The sequence below is a fragment of the Lissotriton vulgaris genome, chromosome 7 (genome assembly GCF_964263255.1).
Source record: "Lissotriton vulgaris chromosome 7, aLisVul1.2, whole genome shotgun sequence".
Taxonomy (NCBI): Eukaryota; Metazoa; Chordata; class Amphibia; order Caudata; family Salamandridae; genus Lissotriton; species Lissotriton vulgaris.
The window spans coordinates 42010259-42034833 of record NC_141695.1 but is presented as its reverse complement, the minus strand read 5'-3'; the positions used below and the strand labels follow the sequence as shown (position 1 = coordinate 42034833).

At 45.6% G+C, this 24575-nt stretch overlaps 1 protein-coding gene across 1 annotated transcript in view; it reads left to right on the top strand.

The window, feature by feature from the left end:
* The window catches only part of LOC147700655 (killer cell lectin-like receptor subfamily F member 1), a 181294-nt gene extending 157074 nt beyond the window's left edge, over positions 1–24220 (top strand). Inside the window, exon 6 of the mRNA XM_086928465.1 lies at positions 23553–24220. Within this exon, the coding sequence (XP_086784591.1) occupies positions 23553–23682 (130 nt within the window). The 3' untranslated portion in view covers positions 23683–24220. The remainder of the gene's footprint in view (positions 1–23552) is intronic.
* The last annotated feature ends 355 nt before the right edge of the window (positions 24221–24575 follow it).

The following is a 24575-nucleotide window of genomic DNA, read 5'->3' as shown; positions in this document are numbered from 1 at the left end:
AGCATGGGTTAGGAGGCGGAAAGTAATCCTCTTATTGACGGGGAGCCAGTGGAGGTTTTTCAGGTGGCTAGAGATGTGGTCTTTACGCCGGATGTCTAGTATGAGTCTGGCTGATGCGTTCTGGATGCGTTGGAGTTTTTTCTGGAGTTTTGCGGTGATACCGGCGTATAGGGTGTTTCCGTAGTCCAGGCGACTTGTAACCAGTGCATGGGTGAATGTTTTTCTGGTTTCGGTGGGGATCCAGCGAAATGTTTTTTTGAGCATGCGGAGAATGTTGAAGCATGAAGATGAAACGGCATTGACTTGTCTGTTCATAGAGAGTGAGGAGTCCAGGATGACGCCCAGGTTCCGTGCGTGGTCCGTCGGGATGGGTGCTTTTCCAAGGGCCTCTGGCCACCAAGAGTCATCCCAAGCGGAGGGGGAGGTACCTAAGATAAGGACTTCTGTTTTGTCTGAGTTCAGTTTCAGACGGCTGTGCTTCATCCACTCGGCTACTTCTTTCATTCCTTCATGTAGGTTGGTTTTGGCGGTGTTGGGGTCTTTGGTGAGTGATAGGATCAGTTGGGTGTCATCCGCGTAGGAGATGATGTTGAGGTTGTGTTGGCGTGCGATGGTCGCGAGGGGGCTCATGTATACGTTGAAGAGGGTGGGACTAAGTGAGGAACCTTGGGGTACGCCGCAGATGACTTCAGTAGCCTCAGACTTGAATGGTGGGAGGCGGACTCTCTGGGTTCTTCCGGTGAGGAACGAGGTGATCCATTCCAGTGCTTTTCCTTGGATTCCGATGTTTCTGAGGCGATGTAGAAGGGTGCTATGGCAGACTGTGTCGAAGGCTGCGGAGAGGTCGAGGAGGATGAGGGCGACTGTGTCTCCATTGTCCAGTAGAGTTCGAATGTCGTCTGTTGCTGCGATGAGGGCGGTCTCCGTGCTGTGTTTGGCTCGGAAGCGGGACTGTGAGGAGTCGAGGGATTTGTTGCTTTCGAGGAAGGCGGCGAGCTGGTTGTTGACGGCTTTCTCGATGACTTTGGCCGGGAATGGAAGGAGCGAGATGGGGCGGTAGTTTTTGAGTTCGGTGGGGTCCGCTGTGGGTTTTTTCAGAAGGGCGCTGAGTTTGGCGTGTTTCCAGCTTTCCGGGAAGGTGGCGGAGTTGAGGGAGCAATTGATGACATCTCGGAGGTGTGGTGCTATGATGGAGTCTGCTTTGTTGAAGATGTGGTGAGGGCATGGGTCTGTGGGGGATCCTGAGTGGATGGAGTTCATCAGATGGATGGTGTCCTCAGTGGAGATTGGGTTCCAGTTATTAAGGATGTTCAAGGGGGGTGAAGGTACGGCAGAAGGTTGGGTGGGATGGTCTCCGGGTTGGTTGTCGAGCACTGACTACTGGCAATAAATTATGCAATCTTTGATCACAAGTGTCTTGCCAATCAATTTTTGTTAATAAAGCATTGCAAGATGGAATGTCTAGCATGACTTGGAAATCTGGTGCTCATCATAACTATTCATACAAAAATTTAACCACAACCCCTAAAGGGCATCACATTTATAATTACAATGCTATGCAACTACAGACTTTCACCCCTAGAGGGAGTTTTTTAAATCATATTCAACATAAAACACTGTACTTTTAGCAGAGGCTCTAAAGGACATCATTTTTGTAAGAAAACAAATGTGCACTATCACCTTTCACCCCTTAAGGGTGTTTGCCAGTAAGAAAACTCACATTGGACCATCTTAGGCCACAAACCTTGCAGCCAAAGTTTTTGTCCGTAAACGGAGCAGCATTCCAAGCTGCAAAACAAATGTTCCAACTTGGAGAGCAATTGAAAACCCATAAAAGCCCTCGAGGGGTTTTATTTTTTGACTCACCCTATACATAGGGGAGGTACATTTAATTTCACTTCTGGGGGAAATCTGCATTGCCGTTTCAGCACTCCACACACTTCTGTAACATTTTGGGGGCGGGCACGGTTCTCCGGGATTCACCCCAAGGGAGGAAACACAAAAAGGTAGTCCAGCCCCGCAGGGCATTAAGGGGTGCTCCTCGGAGTGCCATGACATATTTGGACAGCTGTTCTCCCGCTGCACCAGCAGGGGCGGCTCTAGGCTCATGGCCACCCTGGGCAGGGAGCATAGATAGGGGTCCCCGGAAGAGGGGGTCTGGACGGGACAGAGCGCAGAGGCCAGTGAAGAGGGGGATCAGGGTGTTTGGAAGTGGAACAGAGCCAGAGGCCGCCAAATCCCTGTCAGGGGCCCCCACGCAAATATGTATCCATCCTCAGAGGATTATTATAATAAGGATATATATTGGTGTGGCGGCCCCCGGGGTTTGGTGGCCCTGTGCAGGCACACAGCTCACACATGCCTAAGGCCGCCTCTGGCACCAGGGAGAGCCACTCTGGATTTTTTTTTTGTTTTTGAAGTGGTCTCATGCCGCGCCCTTCGTCCCTCAGGGTACCCGGTCCCACCCAGACACCCTGCATGAAGCTATTAAAGCGGGTCAGCCTCTGGAGTCCACCTCGGGCTGCCTCAACTCTACTCCCCGCATGCCAGCACACACAAGTACCGGCCGCAGTGTTCTTATCTGTCCGCTGGATTCAAGCAAGCCAGGCTGAAGACGGCTGCAATGCCAGAAACCGGTCCTCGGAAGCTTGTTTCCGGTCCAGGGAAGGCATGGCTTGGCAGTTCGGGATGGACTGTTCCCATGAGGCACAGGGTCAGACTGATTTGCATATAGCCATGTCTGAACTGGGGTGGAAGAGTGGGCTAAAGAACGGTGATGGATCAAACCCAGATCTTTTGACTAGGTGTGAGTGTTTGATTGGTTCAGATGCTCCGTCCATCACCACCCCTTTTTGTACCGCTTTTGGCCACCATAAGTGTGGCAGGGTATGCTCAGATGTGAGTCCCTTGCTCACTTTGCCACTGGATTCAAGCAAGCCGGGCTGAAGACGGCTGCAATGCCAGAAACCGGTCCTCGGAAGCTTGTTTCCGGTCCAGGGAAGGCATGGCTTGGCAGTTCGGGATGGACTGTTCCCTTGAGGCACAGGGTCAGACTGATTTGCATATAGCCATGTCTGAACTGGGATGGAAGAGTGGGCTAAAGAACAGGGATGGATCAAACCCAGATCTTTTCACTGGGTGTGAGTGTTTTATTGGTTCAGATGCTTCGTCCATCACCACCCCCTTTTGTACCGCTTGTGGCCACCATAAGTGTGGCAGGGTATGCTCAGACGTGAGTCCCTTGCTCACTTTGCCACTGGATTCAAGCAAGCCCGGCTGAAGACGGCTGGAATGCCAGAAACCTGTCCTCGGAAGCTTCTTTCCGGTCCAGGGAAGACATGGCTTGGCAGTTCGGACTGGACTGTTCCCATGAGGCACAGGGTCAGACTGATTTGCATATAGCCAGGTCTGAACTGGGGTGGCAGAGTGGGCTAAAGAATGGTGATGGATTAAACCCAGATCTTTTGACTGGGTGTGAGTGTTTGATTGATTCAGATGCTCCCTCCATCACCACCCCCTTTTTGTACCTCCTTTGACCGCCTTAAGTGTGGCAGGGTATGCTCAGATGTGAGTCCTTTGCTCACTTTGCCACTGGATTCAAGCAAGCCGGGATGAAGACGGCTGGAATGCCAGAAACCGGTCCGTGGAAGCTTGTTTCTGGTCCAGGGAAGACATGGCTTGGCAGTTCGGGCGGGACCGTTCCCATGAGGCACAGGGTCAGACTGATTTGCATATAGCCATGTCTGAACTGGGGTGGCAGAGTGGGCTAAAGAACGTGATGGATTAAACCCAGATCTTTTGACTGGGTGTGAGTGTTTGATTGATTCAGATGCTCCCTCCATCACCACCCCCTTTTGTACCACTTTTGGCCGCCATAAGTGTGGCAAGGTATGCTCAGACGTGAGTCCCTTGCTCACTTTGCCACTGGATTCAAGCAAGCCGGGCTGAAGACGGCTGGATTGCCAGAAACCGGTCCTCGGAAGCTTGTTTCCGGTCCAGGGAAGATATGGCTTGGCAGTTCGGGCTGGACTGTTCCCATGAGGCACAGGGTCAGACTGATTTGCATATAGCATGTCTGAACTGGGGTGGCAGAGTGGGCTAAAGAACGGTGATGGATTAAACCCAGATCATTTGACTGGGTGTGAGTGTTTGATTGATTCAGATGCTCCCTCCATCACCACCCCCTTTTGTACCGGAAGGGAGTGATATGTGCACTCCTAATGGCGCATGTCTATTTCGCTAGCCATCTTAGGCCGGCCAAACACACATGCGCAGTTATGTTTCTCCAAACCAGCTGTATTACACAGCCAGGTTGTAGAAACAGCACAGACCCCCTTTGCCTGAGCGAGCATTTTACTAGCACACTCAGGCCAATCCCTGTGCTGCTTTCATGCTTAGGAATAACATGAGAGCAGCGCAGGGATTGCTCAGGGAGTCTCTAATGCTGTCCCAGTGTCTGCTAGGACCAGGAAGCAGAGGAACACCAAGGTGTGAGCCCGCCGGCGGCTTCAGGCTGTACTTATTTTATTTATTATTAAACCCCGCATTCCCTATCCCGTGCTCCTACCCGCGGTCCTCCAACTGCCTTACCACTTTTTAGGGCTCGACCTCTGCCAATGCGCTTTGCCATTGCAGATGTCGAGACATATTGGGGCTTAACGAGAGCTTAACCATCTCGGGAGATTTGATGCTGTGCCCGTGAAAAGCAAGCTCAATGCGCAAGCGCATTGGCAAAAAGCGCGTGCACATCAAAGCCACCAGCCTCCCTCACACAGGGATCTCAAGCTTCCCCCAGCGTGCGCTCAGCCTCAGGCCGGCATTTCTCCTCCCCTAACTATTCACTGCACGGCCGGCCGGCACATCAAAGGCTGCTGCTCCACGTGCGTCTCCTCACCCTTACTCTCCCCTATTCTTCCCTTCTTGTTTTGTTTTTAGCAAACTGTCAAGATATTTTAAGAGGAAAACCTGCTTTCTTTACAAGAATGAATGTTTAAAAGAAGCAAAACATTTTGCTGCACGTGTATATGTACATATATATATTGTAAATATGCTCTTTTGTACGAAGATATATATGTATTTATAATGTTTTTACCTATATTGCCCTGCAAGAGATGCAAGCAGTTTCCCAATTATGGCTAGCCAAATAAACCTCTTTTTTTTTAAAGTACCATGTGTTAATTGTCTGCCCTCCCTTTGCTCTCACCCATTTCATTCAGTGAACAGTTGCCATATTTATCTGTAGCAAATGGTGATAAAGTAAGAGATGAAAGCCGTTCACAGCCAAATGGTAGCCATGAACACCAGGCAAGAACCGTCAATTAATTATACACCTATGTAACCTGCCCTGCTTCCAAACCAGACTAACCCGCTGCGATGTTTTGCTGGTGAGATGCTCAACAAAACGTGTTCAGTTTTTTCCCAGCTCTCCAAAATCCGCTTCTTGGTGCACGCATACAATCCACACATTGGTTATGCATGCCTCTGTTCTGATGCCATCACACTGCTGTGCCAACATGGACCAACAAACAATGCCTCCGCATAGATGACAGAGTAGGGATACAAGTGGTAATACTCGGTGTGCTCATACTTGCGCTGGGTTTGGCACGTAGTATGGCTACAGTAAGAGGACACCCTGTCCACGCTTTCACCAGCTTCCCTAGCGTGCGCAGTGCGCGCTGGCCTCACTTCTTCTTCCCGTTAATTGCTTTTTTTCACGGCCGTCAGGCCGTGAGCTACATCAAAGGGTTCGGCTCCCCGCCCCATGCTTCAAGGACGCTTCTCAGGCCACAAGCCTGCCCAATATATTTATTTTGCATAGCTCTGTCTTGTTCACTACGTTTCCTTGCGTGCATGGACGGTCCAGCAGAACACAACTTTCTGTGGTGGTTGGTGTCCAGTTTGTGCTTACATTTGACCTTAGTGATGCAATATGAAAAAATCCTGCTGATTTGTTTGCAAGGCAGACACGCATGCTCCTACGCGTTCTTAAAGATGCTACAAAAACACAGTCCCTTTTAAAAAAAAGTGTCTACTGTGCTATATTTTACTTTGTACATCTTGCTAGTTCACCCCTTGAACACCAATTTTCATCGCCTAACTCCTGTTCAAAACACTCTTCTTCGACGGTACAGCTTAACTTTACTGATTCAGTCTCTTCTGCAAATTGGCCCTTCTCCCAGATTGCCTAACATGTTGATGTGTTCTGGGATGTTTCCTAAGGAAGTTGGAACAACGCGTCCAACGTCTCTAAATTAATATTAAACATTCCCCATAAAAAAAGAGAGACCAGTTGGCTTTGCCAAAGCTTAACTGCGCCATGGGTCCATCTTGGCCTTCCACTGGGAGAAATGACCCCATGCCTGGTTTTCGGTTACGTTCCCGATGTGCTAATGTCCTCAGATCCGTGCCTGGACCCGAGCGATGAGTCACGGATTCTTGTAATCTGGTTTCTTTTCGTGTACAGCTCTAACTGGAAAAAATGGCGAGGCTTATTCTGATGACAAGTTCATACTAAGTGGCACATTTGTTAAAGTGTTTTGTGTTATTATTATTCGAAAGGACGCTTCCTGAGTTCACCAGGCAGCTCGTGGGGTAGTTAAACCTTTTATTTAAGTTAAATACGCTACGCTATAAGGATGGGCATTGAAAACTAACTATATGCTTAGAGCCCGCAGGGTTTACTCTTTCAGATAGATCACACTTTCAGACCTAACACTTAGCGAGTTTGAAGTGCTGAGGTTATGCTACAGTTATTTATATCCAGCTTTATTTCAAACTTTTCTCTTTATGCAGAATTAATTGTGCGACCATTTTTCTTATCCTATACATTTTCGATTGCTTATCCAGCAGCACCTACTGTGGTGTTTGAGAGCATACAGAAACCTAGAAACGCTCACCATAAGGTGGCATCCAGTGTGAAAGCCCCCGATCTGCATTTGGGCTGTCCAGGAAAGGGCTTAGTTCAGGTACTTGATACTCGCCGTGTGACCCTGCCCAGATCACATTCTGTCAGTGTGGCGCCCTCGCTCACCTGTTCATTAGCATTGGTCATGAGTCTGTTTCTGCAGCATGCTTGTGGCTCTGGGTGCCTCTCACTGCAACAAGCTTAATTTCAGCGGGATCTGCCCGGACGCTTAACATTCTTTAAACTATTTTTCTTGAAACATAATTAAAACGTTTGTTTTGCTTCCTTTTCTATTTTATGGACATTATAAATGACTAGTTAAGAATATAACTATACTACGTATCCTGCCTTTGAAATAGCCTTGCGAGAGCCCACTAGTTTACAGTTCCTGCAGGCATATGGAGCACACTTCCCCCACTTCAAATAAAGCCAAACTTTAGCACAAATGTGATCCCGGCCTCCGGCGCGCCTAATAACATAAATTAACAAGTTGCTTTCATGAAGCTTCACAGGAACCAGACCACCGATGCCATGTGAACAGCATGCAGCCACAACACTTCTCCCCCACTACTCCTTTCCTCCAGGCCATGTTTTGGGGCCATTTAGTGTTCGCATAGGTACAATTAAAGACCTGGTAGCTCCAGCCCTTCACTGGGGCTACAAACCTATTGCAATCTCTGTAGAGCCGTTCTAGGTCTGCATATTCACCAAAACCCCTGCTCCAGCAACTCCTTGTTTAGTCGTTTGACCGTGGTTCAACTGTAGTCATAGAGGGATTAGTCTGACCGCAGTCTGGATCAGTGGGCTATTAAAAGTGCAACTCTTTACAACAGAGAACCGTGGTTGGTGTACATAATTGTAAAAAAACATAGGAGTATTTTGGCCGAACATTCACAAACGTGCACTTTCATGCTGCTGAGGTCGATTACATGCTACGGTGACCAGGGATCCCACTTTTTCACGGTCTAGGCCAGTTTTTCACTTGGTGTATGGCCTATTTCAGGACATCTTAACTCCAGTCCTTGGTTTGACAGAGGGGCAATTACATAATGTTGGAAGTGTTGCTTCCTTAAAGTGGAGTAATGCGTCTGTGTGATTTTTTTTTATTATGCATCAAGCTCCTAAACCAAATGTGCCTTCCTGGTATTTCATGGTGCTGGAGTTGATAACATGGTTCTCACTCTCTCCTCCTCTATCCCTCTCCCTGCTCTCCTCTCTCTCTCTCTCCCTCTCTCACTCCATTCCCTCTCCTCTCCGTTCTTCCCTCTCGTCCTCCCTCTCTCCCTCCCCTCAGTCTCTCCCTCTCCCTCTCTCCGTCTACCTCTCTACCTTTCCCTCACTTCCCTTTCCCTTTCTCCTCTCTCCCCCTCCCTCTCTCTCCTCTTTCTCCCCTTCCCTCTCCTCTCTCCCTCTCTTTACCTTCCCCCTGCTCTCCTTTTTCTCCCTCTCCCCATCTCCCCCTCTGCCTGCTCTCCTCTCTCTCTACCTCTCTCCCTCCCCTCTCTCTTCCCTCCATCCTTCGCTCTCATCCTCCCCCTTTCTTCTTCCCCTCCCTCTCTCCCTCTCCCTTCTCTCCCTTTCCCTCTCTTCCTTTCCCTCACTTCCCTCTCCCTCTCTCGCACCACCACATTATCACTCAGCACCACCACATCATCACTCAGCACTACCACAGCATCACCACAGCACCACCCAGCACCACCACAGCACCACTCAGCACCACCACAGCATCACTCAGCACCACCACAGCACCACTCAGCATCACCACAGCACCACTCAGCGCAACCACAGCACCACTCAGCGCAACCACAGCACCACTCAGCGCAACCAGAGCATCACTCAGCGCAACAACAGCATCACTCAGCGCAACTACAGCATCACTCAGCACCACCACAGCATCACAGGTTCAAATATGTTCTTTCAATGTTTCAAGCTGTTTTTAAGCTTTCAAGCTTTATTACAAATCACAAAAAGATGTTAATATTTCACGTAAATACAAAACATGTTGCATTACAAATGCTGTAGGTGTCACATTTGCGAAAGTTATAACTATTGGCATTGTAAATGACAAAGCTATTCATTTAGCTATTTTAAAAAACAACACATAAATCAAAAAAATGTCATTTATATGACCAATAGGTCAAACTTTCCTAATGCGAGCCCTATTGCATTTCCAATGCTTGTTGTTTATGTCAGCTGCTACTGCCTGGGCCCACGGATAGGGTCCTTGATCCATTCCCACTTCTCGCGGAGAGGTGTGAAAAAGGGTGTGGCCTAATTACACCTCTCTGCAATGCCGCCCCCTGGCGCATACTGGAGGCTCCTGGTGGGCTAGTTGGCCCCCAGGGAACCCCAGTATGCAAGGGGAATTAGTTCCCCCTCTGCAAATGCGGCAGGGGGCTTGACAAACGGTCTGGGTCCCCCCTAGCTCCGCTGAGATGCCGCCATTGGGAGTCGGAGTTCCGCAGGGTTCTGTGTTGAGCCCGACTCTTTTTAACATCTTTATGACCCCTTTGGCGGCACTGGCGGAGTCTCTTGGGGCCCAGATCGTTTCCTACGCCGATGATACTCAGCTGCTCTTCACGTGTAGGAAAGGGGAGGATTTCGATGGAGAGAGCATTCGGGATTGTCTCGGGCTGTCTTTAATTGGTTTCAGCAGAACAGCCTCAAATGCAACTCCGACAAGTCGGAGGTGCTATTCTTTGGCTGTACCTCAGACCCAGATTGGCAGGCATGGTGGCCGAATGACATGTTTCCTCCAGCTCAGGCATCCCAGGTGGCAAAAAACCTGGGAGTTAAGATTGACAACAATCTGACGATGAGATCCCAGATCCTCGGCCTCATGGGCACATGTTTTGGCATTCTAAGGATGCTACGGAAGTTCCTCCCTTTGCTCTCTGAAAAGCAAAGGAAGATTACCGTGCAAGCTCTGATATTCTCCAGATTAGACTATGCCAATGTTCTCTATTTGGGTCTTCCAGATTATCTTGTGCAGCGACTTCAGGTCGTGCAGAATTCTTCGGCGCGTCCCATTTTTGGCCTCCGTAGGCGAGCTAGAGTGTCTGGCCTGTTACAGTCACTCCATTGGCTTCCTATCCGGCAGCGGATAGTTTTTAAGGGGTTGACTCTGGCTCATAAGGCGCTCTTCGGTTTGGGAGCAAAATACCTTCAGCGCAGGCTTGTTTTTTATCGCCCTACCAGAGCTCTGCGGTCGGACTCTCTGTCTCTTGCGGTGGTTCTCCGGGTTAGGAGAGCCCGGGTTGGGGGGCGCTCCTTTAGTATGAGGGCGCCCCAGCTTTGGAAGACTCTGCCATTGACCTTACGCAGCACCTCTAATCTGCTGTCTTTTAGGAAAGGCTTAAAAACTTGGCTTTTTACCCTTTAGTTATGTTATCTTGCTCTCTGAAAGTTCTTTATCTGCTATGTTTTCCTTTTATGAGCTGCCAACTCAAAGCGCCGGGACACTCTGTTGGAGTAGCCGTGCGCTATTGAAATAAAACATAACATAACATAACATAACATAACATAACATAACATAACATAACATAACATAACGTTGCAGAGAGGTGTAACAAGGGGCATAGCCTCATTACACCTCTGCAATGCAGCCCCCTGGTGCATACTAGAGGTTCAAGGTAGGCTAGTTGGCCCCCAGGGGCCCCCAGTATGCAAGAGGAATTAGTTCCCCCTCTTCAAACATGCACGGGGGCTGCGTTGCAGAGAGGTGTAAAAAGGGGCGTGGCTTCATTACACCTCTCTGCAATGCAGTCCCCTAGCGCATACTGGAGATTCCTGGTGAGCTTTCAGGTCTTATATAGTTAGGAATTAGCATTAAAAAAACTTTGAAATTCACTGAAAAAAACATAGGTTTCAGGCCTTATATAGTTAGGAATTAGCCTTTAAAAAACCTTGCAAATTCACTGAAAAACCATAGGTTTCAGGCCTTATATAGTTAGGAATTAGCATTTAAAAACCTTTGAAATTCACTGAAAAAACCATAGGTTTCAGGCCTTATATAGTTAGGAATTGGCCTTTTAAAAACCTTTAAAATTCACTCAAAAAACTATACGTTTGAGGGGTGTTATAGTTAGCTGGACATTTCATTCATACAAAACCATTGGAATTGCTCCTATATAGTTAGTTGTACTAACTATATTTCGCGCTTATATCGTATGCGCCCGGATGCTTCCGGGTGCGCTTACGCCATGCGTATCACGCGGACACGGCTACGCGATACATCACGATGATGTTTCCGTTCGCGGCAATAGCGCAAACGGGACACTCACCGGTATGCGCACTGGGGCGCCGCAAGACTGCGCTTTCCGGTGCGCACACCAGTACGCGCACCAGGAGCGCTCCAGGGCAAAAAAAATAAAAAAATGAAGAATATACATAAAAAAAATAGTATTACATAAATATACAATATAGGATTCATTATAAAAAATATTATATTTGATAGCAATAGAAATTTGCTATTAAAAAACCTTTGAAATTCACTGTTTGAGGCACTATATATAGTTAGGAATTAGCATTTACAAAACCTATGAAATTCACAGAAAAAACCATAGGTTTCACACCAGTTATAGTTAGGAATTAGCATTTAAAAAACCTATTAAATTCACTGAAAAAAACCATAGGTTTGACACCAGTTATAGTTAGTTGGAAATTTTACTGACATAAAACCATTGAAATTCCCACGTTATAGTTAGTTGGACTCACTATAACTTGCGCGCACTGCTGATGACATCACATATTACATCACTCATGACATGGTCAGTGACATCACTCATGACATCACTGATGACACCATCCTTGTGACAGAGTGACAGACCTCCTTTCAGTGTAATGTAACCCTTGAAACACATATTCAAAAATAGAAACTAAAATGTTCAAAAAAATAGAGATACTCATACCAGTTACAACAACCAATTCAGTAATACCACCAATTTAAAAAAAATAGAGATACCCATACCAGTTACAACAACCAATTCAGTAATACCACCATTGGTTGTTGTAACTGGTATGGGTACCGACAGTCATCTAAAAGTTACTCACACACATAATCGCACATGCAAATAAACTATTGAACATCCATTTATTTGCATATACAGCTATACACACACTACCACCTTACTTCTAAGGAAACTTACACATTCTTACTCTCTTAAACAATCACTTATAGAAACACATACTTATTTAAGCAAGAACTTTTTCAATCTCTCACTCTCACATATACTCACTTATATACATCAATACTCACATATACTAGATTAAAACATATGTAGTTACTGATAAAGACACTAGTGGGACAGTCATTCACTCACTAACACACACATATACACACTCATCCACCCATACAGTCCTGCACATATGCTGTCTTCAAAACACATACAAACAGTGAGTCAGTCATTGATGCATCTATGTGCTAAGTAACACCCCAACCAAACCATACAGACACTCATACTGATACTAAAAAAAATCTAATAACCCATATACACACACATGTAGCTACTCACCAACCCATGCAGCCACTTATACACAAAGTGAAACACTGATACAAACATTTAAATATTTAAACAATACTCGCTAATATATGTATTCACTAAGATACACTTAATAAGCCAGTTAACCAATCAATTTAAAAAAAAAAAAATTCATTAAGGCACTTATTTAAACATTTATTCTTCCATCGACCTTTACATATACATATATAAAACATATTTATTTTTCAGAAAGACACACATTCACTGGATGGTGTCATCAGTGATGTCATGAGTGATGTCACTGACCATGTCATGAGTGATGTAATATGTGATGTCATCAGCAGTGCATTGCAGATGCGCAAGTTATAGTGCGTCCAACTAACTATAACGTGGGAATTTCAATGGTTTTATGTCAGCAAAATTTTCAGCTAACTATAACTGGTGTCAAACCTATGGTTTTTTCAGTGAATATATATATATTTATATATATTTATATATATATATATATATATATATATATGTATATATATATATATATATATATATATATATATATATATATATATATATATATATTCAATGAAAAAACCATTGGTTTTAGGCCATATATAGTTAGGAATTAGCATTTACAAAACCTTATTTTACTCGCATAAAACCATTGAAATTCCATATATAGTTAGAAGCGCTAACTATATATCGCGCACCCGCAATCCACTGCTGATGATGTCACATATTACATCATTCATGACATGGTCAGTGACATCACTGATGACATCACTGATGACATCTCAAATGACATCACTGATGACATCACTGATCACAACATCCAGTGATTGTATGTGTCTGTAAAGTTTAAATATGTTTTACATATTGAAGAATGAGTGGATGTATAAGTGTCTGGATGAAGAATTTAGTAGGTGCATCACTGACTGTATGAAAGAGTGATTAAATGTGTCTCACTGAGTGCATGGGTTAGTGACTAAACTGTCTTAATTTGTGCATCAGTATGTTTGTTGTTGTGTAAGCTGCTGCATGTGTTGATCAGTAGCTATAAGAGTGGCCATATGGGTTATTGATTGGTTGCCCAAGTATTTGAATGGGAGGCTGAGTGTGTGTGTGGGTGGCTGGGAGGTGCGTGACTCTGTGCATAGATGTGTAAGCAGTTGATTCACTAGGAGTATGAGTTCAAGAGTGCATGTGGAAACAGCTATATGGGCGGTTGACTGTGCATGGGTGTGTTGGTGAGTGAATGGATTTCTCATTGCTACATGTGCAAGTAAGTACGTATGTAAAACACAATACATGTGAGAGTTGAAATATATAAATAACTGAACATAAGAGCCAGTGAATGTGTGAGTGGCTGTATCGATCACTGTGAGCTTGTATCAGGGATTATATAAGAGAGTAAATATGTGTTATTATATGTTTGAATAAGTAAGATGTGTATAACTGTATAGTTGAGGAAATGGAGGTGTGATTGATTCTTTGCATGACTGACTAGGTGTGTGAGTAACTCCATGGATGAGTGACAGTCTGTGAGTGTCTGTTTATACTGAGTGTATGTAAGGTTATATTAGAGTCTGAAGAGGTTCATTGTATTATCACATGAGTGATGTGACCAGTGATGACAAATGAGATGTCATCAGTGATGTCATTTGAGTTGTCATCAGTGATGTCATCAGTGATGTCATTTGAGATGTCATCAGTGATGTCATTTGAGTTGTCATCAGTGATGTCATTTGAGATGTCATCAGTGATGTCATCAGTGATGTCACTGACCATGTCATGAATGATGTAATATGTGACATCATCAGCAGTGGATTGCGGGTGCGCGATATATAGTTAGCGCTTCTAACTATATATGGAATTTCAATGGTTTTATGCGAGTAAAATAAGGTTTTGTAAATGCTAATTCCTAACTATATATGGCCTAAAACCAATGGTTTTTTCATTGAATTTTCAAGGTTTTGTAAATGCAAATTCCTAACTATATATCCACTATAACCTATGGTTTTTTCTGTGAATTTCATTGGTTTTTTAATAGCAAATATGAAAAGCTTTAAAATGTCAAGTACGTGATAGATAAAAACATTTTCGTATTTATGCACGCTGATGTGCTTTGAACGCTGCACCCCCCCCCCTCCCCTCTTTTGTCTTAGTAGTACTCTCTCTTTGCAGATACTGAAGGGTAGTTAACGCAGGCCTTTACCCCCGTTGTAATCCGTCGTGCCTCCTTGTCTCTCCATTTGATTGATTGTTGTCCAAGCATTTACTGTTTTAGAATTGGTTCTCTTTGGATCATTCTCTATTTACAAACAAGCACAAAGTCGCAATACTCTGTTTAGTCTTTGCAGATAGTGAAAAATCGTGTAAAAAAAATAAAAGTAATCGAGCAAAATCAGTAGGCCACTAATTGGATCTCTTTTTGACCTCGCTAAAATAGAAATATTAGGAACAACCCTTCATGAGAAATACGAAAATAGTGAGATGAACTGAGCTCCACACCATGAGGGCTGCAAGACAGCTCGGCTCCGTCACCCATCCCGCCCAAAATAACGACAAACCCTATGCAAATATTAAAAATATAGACAACACACCAGCAAAGAAACAGGGTAAAACATTTTATTAAAAAACTATTTACATAACGTTGGTTTATAAGATGATGTCAGTAGTGGACCGATGTGTGAATAGATCGAAAACAGCACAAGGCTCCAAGATCCGGATGGCAAGCTCCTGGATGTTGGGTGCCATAGTTTAGAGTTCTGAATTTCAGCCTTTTTCAATGCCTGTGCTTTGTTGAATCAAAATGGCGGCTTGACACAAAGCTGACTCAAGCGTTGCTACTGATGCTATGCAGACCAAAACTGGTTTTCAGTTTGTACATTTTTCTAGATTTTTCAATCCAAGTTTGGTTGACTTTGTAGAACGATGGCTTCAGATTTTCAACATACGGTGTGGTGGCGCTGACTGGGAGGGGGCGCTTCGCTCCTGCCCCCTCCCCAAGTAAGATTTTCATACGTGAAAGTACGTTAATGGTTTTGGTCCCTGAGATGCTTCGATGTCACTGCCATTCTCAAATAGCATAAGTTCTGGATGTTGGGTGCCATAGTTAAGAGTTCTGAGCAGTGCTTGTAACACTGTCTGAAGCTTATTTCCACCTAATGCAGCTTCACTATTCTCAAAGTAAGTGAGTGTCGTTTGTGGACCTGACTGCATTAGAAAACAATGTGATATGTTACCTTCCTAAACAGCTTGACGGAGGCCCCTGAGGGGCGGTGTGATGGCCATGGACTCGGAGAAGACGCTTGGCTCCGACACCCTCCCCAAGTCTTATAGCACTGGTGTAGCCTGAGATCGCCCCCGACATAGGCGGCCGGCTCCCGGGGTCCGGCGGAACTTTTTGCCTTTTGATGACTCTTCAATTCTGGACCTTGTCCCACAATCCGTTTGACCTGAAGACAAGCTGTAGTGGGGCGCCCCTTTATCGTTTTAGTTGCCATTCCGCCCGCTTTTGCTACACTGTGCCTCTTCCGCCATTCAGCTGTTTACCGCCCGCTCTTGCGACTACAGCGTCTCGCTCACCATGTAGTTGAGATGCGGCCGCTCTTGCGGTGCAGCGATAGGCGGCTGCCACAGGACTCTCAAAATGGCGGCCGGCTCTTCGGTTTTGGGCCTGGTCCACTAAAATGGCCCTGGGACACCTTGGAACTCGGACGCTTGTCTGCTAGGGCTTGGGTCCCATTCTCGAAAAGCGTCCCCTCAGCCGTGAAGATTCTACAAAAGTCTTGGGGGCCTCCGACTCCCGCAGGCTTCTGGTGGGGAGCGGCTGCCATGATTGCTCGTGGAATGGCCACGACGGAGCTACGAGATGGTAGTGGTCTCATGCTGACGCCAGCTTTAGTCTGAAACATCCAGAAACACTATAGACTACCAATTCGATCAGTTCCGGTAGCGCCCCAACATGACCCGGAAGAGAAGAACTTGCCCTCCCCTCTTTGACTGATGGTTCTTGTTGCCTGTCCCCTCTGTTGTCATTTAACAGAACTTTTTGGACTGCTGAAAGGGGTTGTGTTCTGAACGCTGGTTGGTGGAGACATTTAGACTATATTCTTGACCTACGTTGTCGCGTAATGCGTTTTATGACACGCCGCGTTAGCGCACCCGGAAGTGATCCGAGGCGCGGCGCGCAGCGCGTAACGTAAGCATAACAGGTCATGTGACTTGTTAATAAAACTTTTCATTGGTTCATTTTACTTTTGTTAATTTAATGATGAAAAGCTTGGTCATATGACCTAAAAATTACGCTTTTTTTTATTTTCGAACAATATTTTTTTTTCAAACATATGTTATAATATTCCAGGCTAATGTACTTTCCCGGAAAATTTACAACTGTCTTGCAAGTAAAATATATTCCTTTTTCGAGAAAAAGGGCGTTTCTTCCTTCCATGACGGAGCCGTTGAGTAAAAGAGATTCGGCCTGCTGTCTTAGTCGCCGATACGCCTGATTATCAGATTCTTATCGATCACTTTATGTTGCAGACATGAAAAACACAACTGCCCTTGACCATTTATCTTTACTGCGTTCCTACATATTATACCTTTTATCCGTCATGTAATTGGACTGCTTTATTTCACTTGCCTTTTACTGATTCGAAAACAGTCACTAAAAGTAAAAACTTTACCAATGTAAATACTACTACCGTGTTTTGTTTTAAAAACCTTTATTGTGAAAATGTCAGTATACAAATACGGGCCTATAACCACGTGGGCCGGCCACGGAGCAAACTGAAATCGTATATGATGAGGAGACATTTACACTGTAGAGGAACGTAACGAGCGGGCCATTAGGTTGCAAGAACTAAGGTGTCTAACAGTTGCGGAATCGGTGGACATACATTTTGTAATTAAAATAGAACTGGGCCACTTACAATAACATTTTCTAGATATACATTTGCGGGCAAGGAGTTACGAGTCCCATTTATACCGGCGCCATTTTGGGCGAGGCCGGGCAGGTCCAAGATATAGTCAAAATGTCTCCACCAACCATCGGCCAGACCAGAACCCCTTTCGGCCCTTTATGCTACAAGATGGTGTCTTCCATTCAGAAAATATTGTTGGCAGCATTTTGAAAGGAAACAGAAACAGCCGTTCTCCTAGTGAGTTTCACATTGTTACATTTAGGAAGAATGTTGAAGAGTAGTATGTGGAAAATCTGAAGCCATTTTTCTACAAACTCTCAATCAGACTTGGATGGAAAAAAAAAACCTGAAGAATGTACAAACTGAAAACCAATTTTTTTCTGTATAGCACCAACAGTAACGCTTGAGTCAGCTTTGTGTCAAGCCGCCATTTTCATTCAATCAATAGCGTCCCCCTGCACACATTCAGGGACCTGGTCGTGTCTTCAGATGAAACGCATTGTAGGAAAAGAAGCAGAAAGGAAAAGGAAAAAAGTTCCGCCGGACCTAGTGAAGCTGCAGCAGGTGCAAATAAGCTTCAGACAGTCTTACAAGCACTGCTCAGAACTCTCAACTGAGGCACTCAACATCCAGGACTTGCCATTCGGATCTTGGCGCCTTGTGCTGGTTCCGACCTATTCACACATCGGTCCACTACTGACATCACCTCATAAGCCAACGGGGCACCCCACGCCGACTTTCGGCGCAGCATTGTAGGATGGCCACACCAGTGCGGCAACTTGCTGGGCACAACATCGGGGCCATCCAGATCTCGGCGCGTTCGACTCACTGTACCGCAACAGTGACCGCAACTCAGCTGGACACGCCGTCTTTCGGCGCAGCATTGTAGGATGGCCACACCAGTGCGGCAATTTCCTGGACACCACCTCGGTGCCATCCGGATCTCGGCGCGTTCGAGTCACTGTACCGCAACAGTGACCGCAATTCAGCTGGACACGCCGTCTTTCGGCGCAGCATTGTAGGATGGCCACACCAGTGCGGCAATTTGCTGGACACCACCTCGGTGCCATCCGGATCTCGGCGCGTTCGAGTCACTGTACCGCAACAGTGACCGCAACTCAGCTGGACACGCCGTCTTTCGGCGCAGCATTGTAGGATGGCCACACCAGTGCGGCAATTTGCTGGACACCACCTCGGTACCATCCGGATCTCGGCCCGTTGTGCTGCCTTCGGCCTATTCGCACATCGGTCCGCTACTGACGCCGCCTCACGTGCCAACGGATTTTCTACGCTTTTTGTAGCCCTATGCCGCATAACAGGTCATGTGACTTGTTTATAAAACTTTTCATTGGTTCATTTTACTTTTGGTTTCCTAAAGATGGAAGGCTTGGTCATATGACCTAAAAATAACACTTTTCATTGGTTTAGAACATTTTTTTTTCCCAAACGATGAAAGCCCCACCTTGTTTCTGGATCATTCAGACTGAAGCTGGCGTCAGCATGAGAGCACCACCATCTCGTGGCTCCGTCGTGGTCATTCCGCGAGCAATCATGGCAGCCGCTCCCCACCGGAAGCCTGCGGGAGTCGGGGGCCCCCAAGACTTTTATACAATCTTCACGGCTGAGGGAACGCTTTTCGAGAATGGAGCCCAAGCCCTAGCAGGCAAGCGTCCGAGTTCCAAAGTGTCCCAGGGCCATTTCAGTGGACCAGGCCTAAAACCGAGGAGCCGTCCGCCATTTTAAGAGCCATGTGGCAGCCGCCTATCGCTGCACTGCAAGAGTGGGAGCAACTCAACAACATGGTGAGCGAGACGCTGTAGCCGCAAGAGCGGGCGCAACTCAGCTAGATGGCCGCCACCTGGGGAGGCCCGTTCACGCCGGCTCCCCCACGCCCCCCCCCGGGCCGCCGCACGCCAATTTTCGGAGCAGCATTGTAGGATACCAAAACCAGTGCGGCAGTTTACTGGACATATTGTGTCAGCCATGTGACACTGGACACAGACCGCTACTGACGAGGCCTCCCCCCGCACCACCCGGGACGCCCCACGCTGTTTTTCTGTGCTGCATTGTAGGATCCCTAAACCAGTGCGGCACCCAGGCGACATCACCTGGGTGCCGTCCAGAACTCTGCACGTTGTGCTGCCTTGGGACTATTCGCACAAAAGACAGCTTCTAACCATTGTTGCTTTTTGTGTTGAGAAATGTTTAAATGTTTTTAGTTTTTGTTCCGTTCGTTAAAGTTAGTAGTTAATAAAGTTTTATAACCTTACTTTGTTGGAGTGTTATCTATTTTTTTAAAAACGGGTGAATGGGGCCTTGAATCGGGTTATTGTCATGTGTGGGCTTTGGAAGTGTGCTGCTGCAGGATCGGACATTTCAAACTCAAATGCACGTTCTTTTTCTTACCTTTCCGAAGCATGGAGCGCAATAGCAAGCAGAGAAAGGGTGATGCACGTGTTGAACACTACCTGACCTGGCAAGTTGCTGGCAGTGCCCCCCCGCCCGCTCCTGAAAGAGGGCACACACACACACCGCCGCTCCGAGTACTTCACAAATCTTTAAAAGACCATGCGCTTGTTCATGAGGCTTAAATGGTTTATCACCTCTTCTAGAACCCCTGCATCGACCCTCTGACGTTTCCTGGAAAAATTACCATGTAACCCAATACCAAGCCCTGTCAGCTGAAACCCCCAAGGAATCGTGGGGCATATTATCAAGGGGGTTTATCTCCGCTTTTTTGGCTTTAAAAGCCTTGAAAGCGGAGATAAAATTATCTCCCTATTACCAAGCTGTCGCTAACACCAGTTAGTGACAGCTAAAAGGAGATTGCGACCATCTTGGGCCCCGCTTTGCATGTCAGTGATACTTATCACTAATGACATGCAAAGTGGCGTGCCAAGATGTTAGCGACTAGAAACAGTCCCTAACATCGCTACCTTCTATTACCAACTTTTGGAGATATTCGCGCTAAGCGCGAATATCTCCAAAATCTAACACCTGCCCTGAGCAGTTCTTAGCCATGTTATCCAATGGGAGGTGGATAACATGGCTAAGAGCATTAGGTCGATAATACATGAATATCGCTGACTTTTCTGCGATAATAGCAAGGTTTATCTGCGATAAAAATCGCCGATGTGCGGCGATAATTTTTGTCTCTAAACAAGTTAGAGACAAAAATTATCGCTAGTTGTTCGTAATATGCCCCCGGGTTTTTGCTTGCAGAAATCGGGAGGCGGGAGACTAGCACTGAAACAGTAGTCACACGCCTGAATCAGGAGGATTGGCATGTCTGAATTCTCTACAGCTGGGGCCATAAACTACATCCGCAGGGTTAGGTGATAGCCTGGGACCAGCCTGGCATCTAAAATGGCTGCCGTGCACGACAAAATTGTGGCATTCGAAAAAAGGCAAGATGGCGCAGCCGCTGGAAGAGATGTATCAACATATATCAGCCTCCTCAGCCACCCTCAGGAAACATAGGGGATTAGGACACGGAATCGTGGGGCATATTATCAAGGGGGTTTATCTCCGCTTTTTTGGCTTTAAAAGCCTTGAAAGCGGAGATAAAATTATCTCCCTATTACCAAGCTGTCGCTAACACCAGTTAGTGACAGCTAAAAGGAGATTGCGACCATCTTGGGCCCCGCTTTGCATGTCAGTGATACTTATCACTAATGACATGCAAAGTGGCGTGCCAAGATGTTAGCGACTAGAAACAGTCCCTAACATCGCTACCTTCTATTACCAACTTTTGGAGATATTCGCGCTAAGCGCGAATATCTCCAAAATCTAACACCTGCCCTGAGCAGTTCTTAGCCATGTTATCCAATGGGAGGTGGATAACATGGCTAAGAGCATTAGGTCGATAATACATGAATATCGCTGACTTTTCTGCGATAATAGCAAGGTTTATCTGCGATAAAAATCGCCGATGTGCGGCGATAATTTTTGTCTCTAAACAAGTTAGAGACAAAAATTATTGCTAGTTGTTCGTAATATGCCCCCGGGTTTTTGCTTGCAGAAATCGGGAGGCGGGAGACTAGCACTGAAACAGTAGTCACACGCCTGAATCAGGAGGATTGGCATGTCTGAATTCTCTACAGCTGGGGCCATAAACTACATCCGCAGGGTTAGGTGATAGCCTGGGACCAGCCTGACATCTAAAATGGCTGCCGTGCACGACAAAATTGTGGCATTCGAAAAAAGGCAAGATGGCGCAGCCGCTGGAAGAGATGTATCAACATATATCAACCTCCTCAGCCACCCTCAGGAAACATAGGGGATTAGGATACGTCTCCCGCACCCCCTTATACCTAGTACTTTAATTAACGAAGCACAAAATGGCGAATTCCCGTTTCGCTACCAGTTTGCGGCCCAGTTCGCGGCCCGTGAAGCGCTTCTACCGTGAAAAATCTTTTTTTTTTTATTTTCCCCACGGGACCCTTTAATAACCCCAACAACATTCCTAGGGGGTCAAGAGGGGGATACCTTGCCCCCTTTCATTAAATTCCCCCTTAGTTTTTCACCTTTTCTTCTCTCTCAATCCTACCGAGAGACAAGATGGCGGCCGCTCCGGACTGTCACGCAGCAAAAAAAAAAAAAAGCTCACGCACAGCCGCTGGAAGAGATGTATCAACATATATCAGCCTCCTCAGCCACCCTCAGGAAACATAGGGGATTAGGATACGTCTCCCGCACCCACTTATACCTAGTAATTTAATTAACGAAGCACAAAATGGCGAATTCCCGTTTCGCTACCAGTTCGCGGCCCGTGAAGCGCTTCTACCGTGAAAAATCATTTTTTTTTTATTTTCCCCACGGGACCCTTTAATAACCCCAACAACATTCCTAGGGGGTCAAGAGGGGGATACCTTGCCCCCTTTCATTAAATTCCCCTTTCGTTTTTCACCTCTTCTTCTCTCTCGATCCTACCGAGAGACAAGATGGCGGCCGCTCCGGACTGTTTAGAATGTTGACAGACACCGGAGAGCCAATCAGCTTTCTGCGCGCAAAGTTCCGATAAGCGAAAAGTAAGCGGACCGGATCGCTGCCCGGAGCGCTGTTACAGATATATATCTTGATTTAAACGTTAATTTCTCAAAATCCACTGAAGCACATATATTGAGACCTAGCAAAGGCACATCGGGCTAACAGTCCCTACAATTTTGCCAAGTTTCGTGCAAATCCATTCAGCCGTTCGAGCTAAAAGTGAGGCCAAAGGCCCTATGGAAAAATGAATGGGAAAAACGCGTTTTGGGACCCCCCTTTTTTCTCGGCCCCCCCTTGACGAAACCCCACCAAATTTTTAGGGGCTGCTCAGAAACAAAATGTGCCATTTTCCTGAAAATTTCAGCCGATTCCGTCCACAAACGCCAAAGTTATTAGACATAGAATTTTCAGAAATCCCATAGACAAATAATCCTAACTATATATACCTACTGGCGAACGCCAGTAGGTAATATATATATATATATATATATTTAAATACAGACTTAAATACATAAACACATAAACACATAATAATAATAATAATAATAATAATAATAATAATAATAATAATAATAATAATAATAATATATATTTAATCAAATTTAACAACATTATTAAACTCTAGGAGTAATACATAAACTATTCCCACTCCACTCCATACAACAGTAGGAAAAGCATTTAACGCAGGAGGGGTAACATTTCCTATTCCAATTTTAATAGGGGCAACAGTACGGAAATTTTTGGAAACTGGAGGGGTAAAATTATTTGGCACCAGTGCGAGGGGAAACGCAGGGGTGAACCGTATTTTTGGGAATACAGCGTATCCCTGTGTTTAAAAAATGTCAGAGCGCGGCAGTACCAAATTTGGTGTAACACTATGCTCCAACCTTTCATTGTAAATACCCCCTTAGTTATTTTGTTTGTTTCACCAAAGCAAACTACTACTTTGGGAATTTGTTTCTGGAAACTAAAACATTTGAAATGTTTGACAGCCGACTGTCATGGCCGATAGTACCCTCCATCAAACTTTTCCTCAAAGTCTTTCACTCTTTATGTGAGTTTGGTAATAACCAGACCTAACTTGCTTCAGTATTTGCTGCTGCCCACATGTGACAAGATGACAGTGAATATTGTGCCTCTGGAAGACTGGGTAGCATTGAGAACGATGCCTAAAGAAATGAAGTATTCTTCTATTTTGTTGTATTGCTTAATCATCCACTCCTTGCTTTGTCTCAGTTATGTCCAATTATTCCTTTGCAGTGTCCCAGTCAGCAGCCGGTCTACAGTGGATGCCTGTGGTGCCTACAGGAATCGTGAAATATACCCAGAGGTGTGTAGTTCTTCCAAGAAGTTCATTTGTGAGAAGCCAGCAATCCTGTTTGACCCATGATGCCAGACCAAACCCAACTCTTCATGGTCCTAAGGTCCCTTCTGCTTATGAGCATGTGACTCCCCTCTCTCAACGCATGGTCCCAACTCATGGCCATCTCTCTCTTGTAGGCAGAACTGCACTCTTCAAACCAACACTAGGGAGAGTAGCAAAAGCATTATCCTTCAAGTGTGACATAGAAGTATAACAAAGTATATGGCATGTAGAACAACAAGGCAAACTTGGCAGCACTAGTCTGTCCCGTTAAATGAGATGTCAGATGGGGTGACCATGTTCAAGCCTGTTGAGTGGACTTCTGTATAAAACCTAACGTATGGTAGTGCTCTGGCTGGTGGCATTACCTGAGCGCACTCCCTAACTCGACATGGAATCTCTGAGTCCTAAGTTTCCATGAACGAACATCTGTAGGGGTTTCCTGTTTTCAGTTTCTATTTTTGGTAAATTCTGATGGTTTTTTTCAGTTTTTTCAATACCTTACAAAAACAGTGGTTATCGGTGGTTACACATTTTTGTGGCATTAAAAACAGCAGAAACAGTGTTTTTCCGGTGTTTATGGAAATTCAGTTTATTTTTAATTATGGCATGCTTTCTGCACTGATAGTGCATGTGTATAGATAGCGTGTGCACAGGGTATATAAGGTTCAAATAAATCTTTACAAATCAAACTTATTGTAGTACACCATACAATAATTTTTTAGTGAGCCTTTGGTCATATGCACTTGCTCTTTCCTTCTATCTGCATTGATGAATATTCTCTTGCACGTTACTATAATGTACTGTGACTAACCCAACTCTCATCAAGAATGTCACAATCTACATTAGAGCCTCAGAATGCCAGAACATGCATGTTTCCTCTAAACCAAACCTGGTAAGTGAGCCCCCATCTTCAGGCA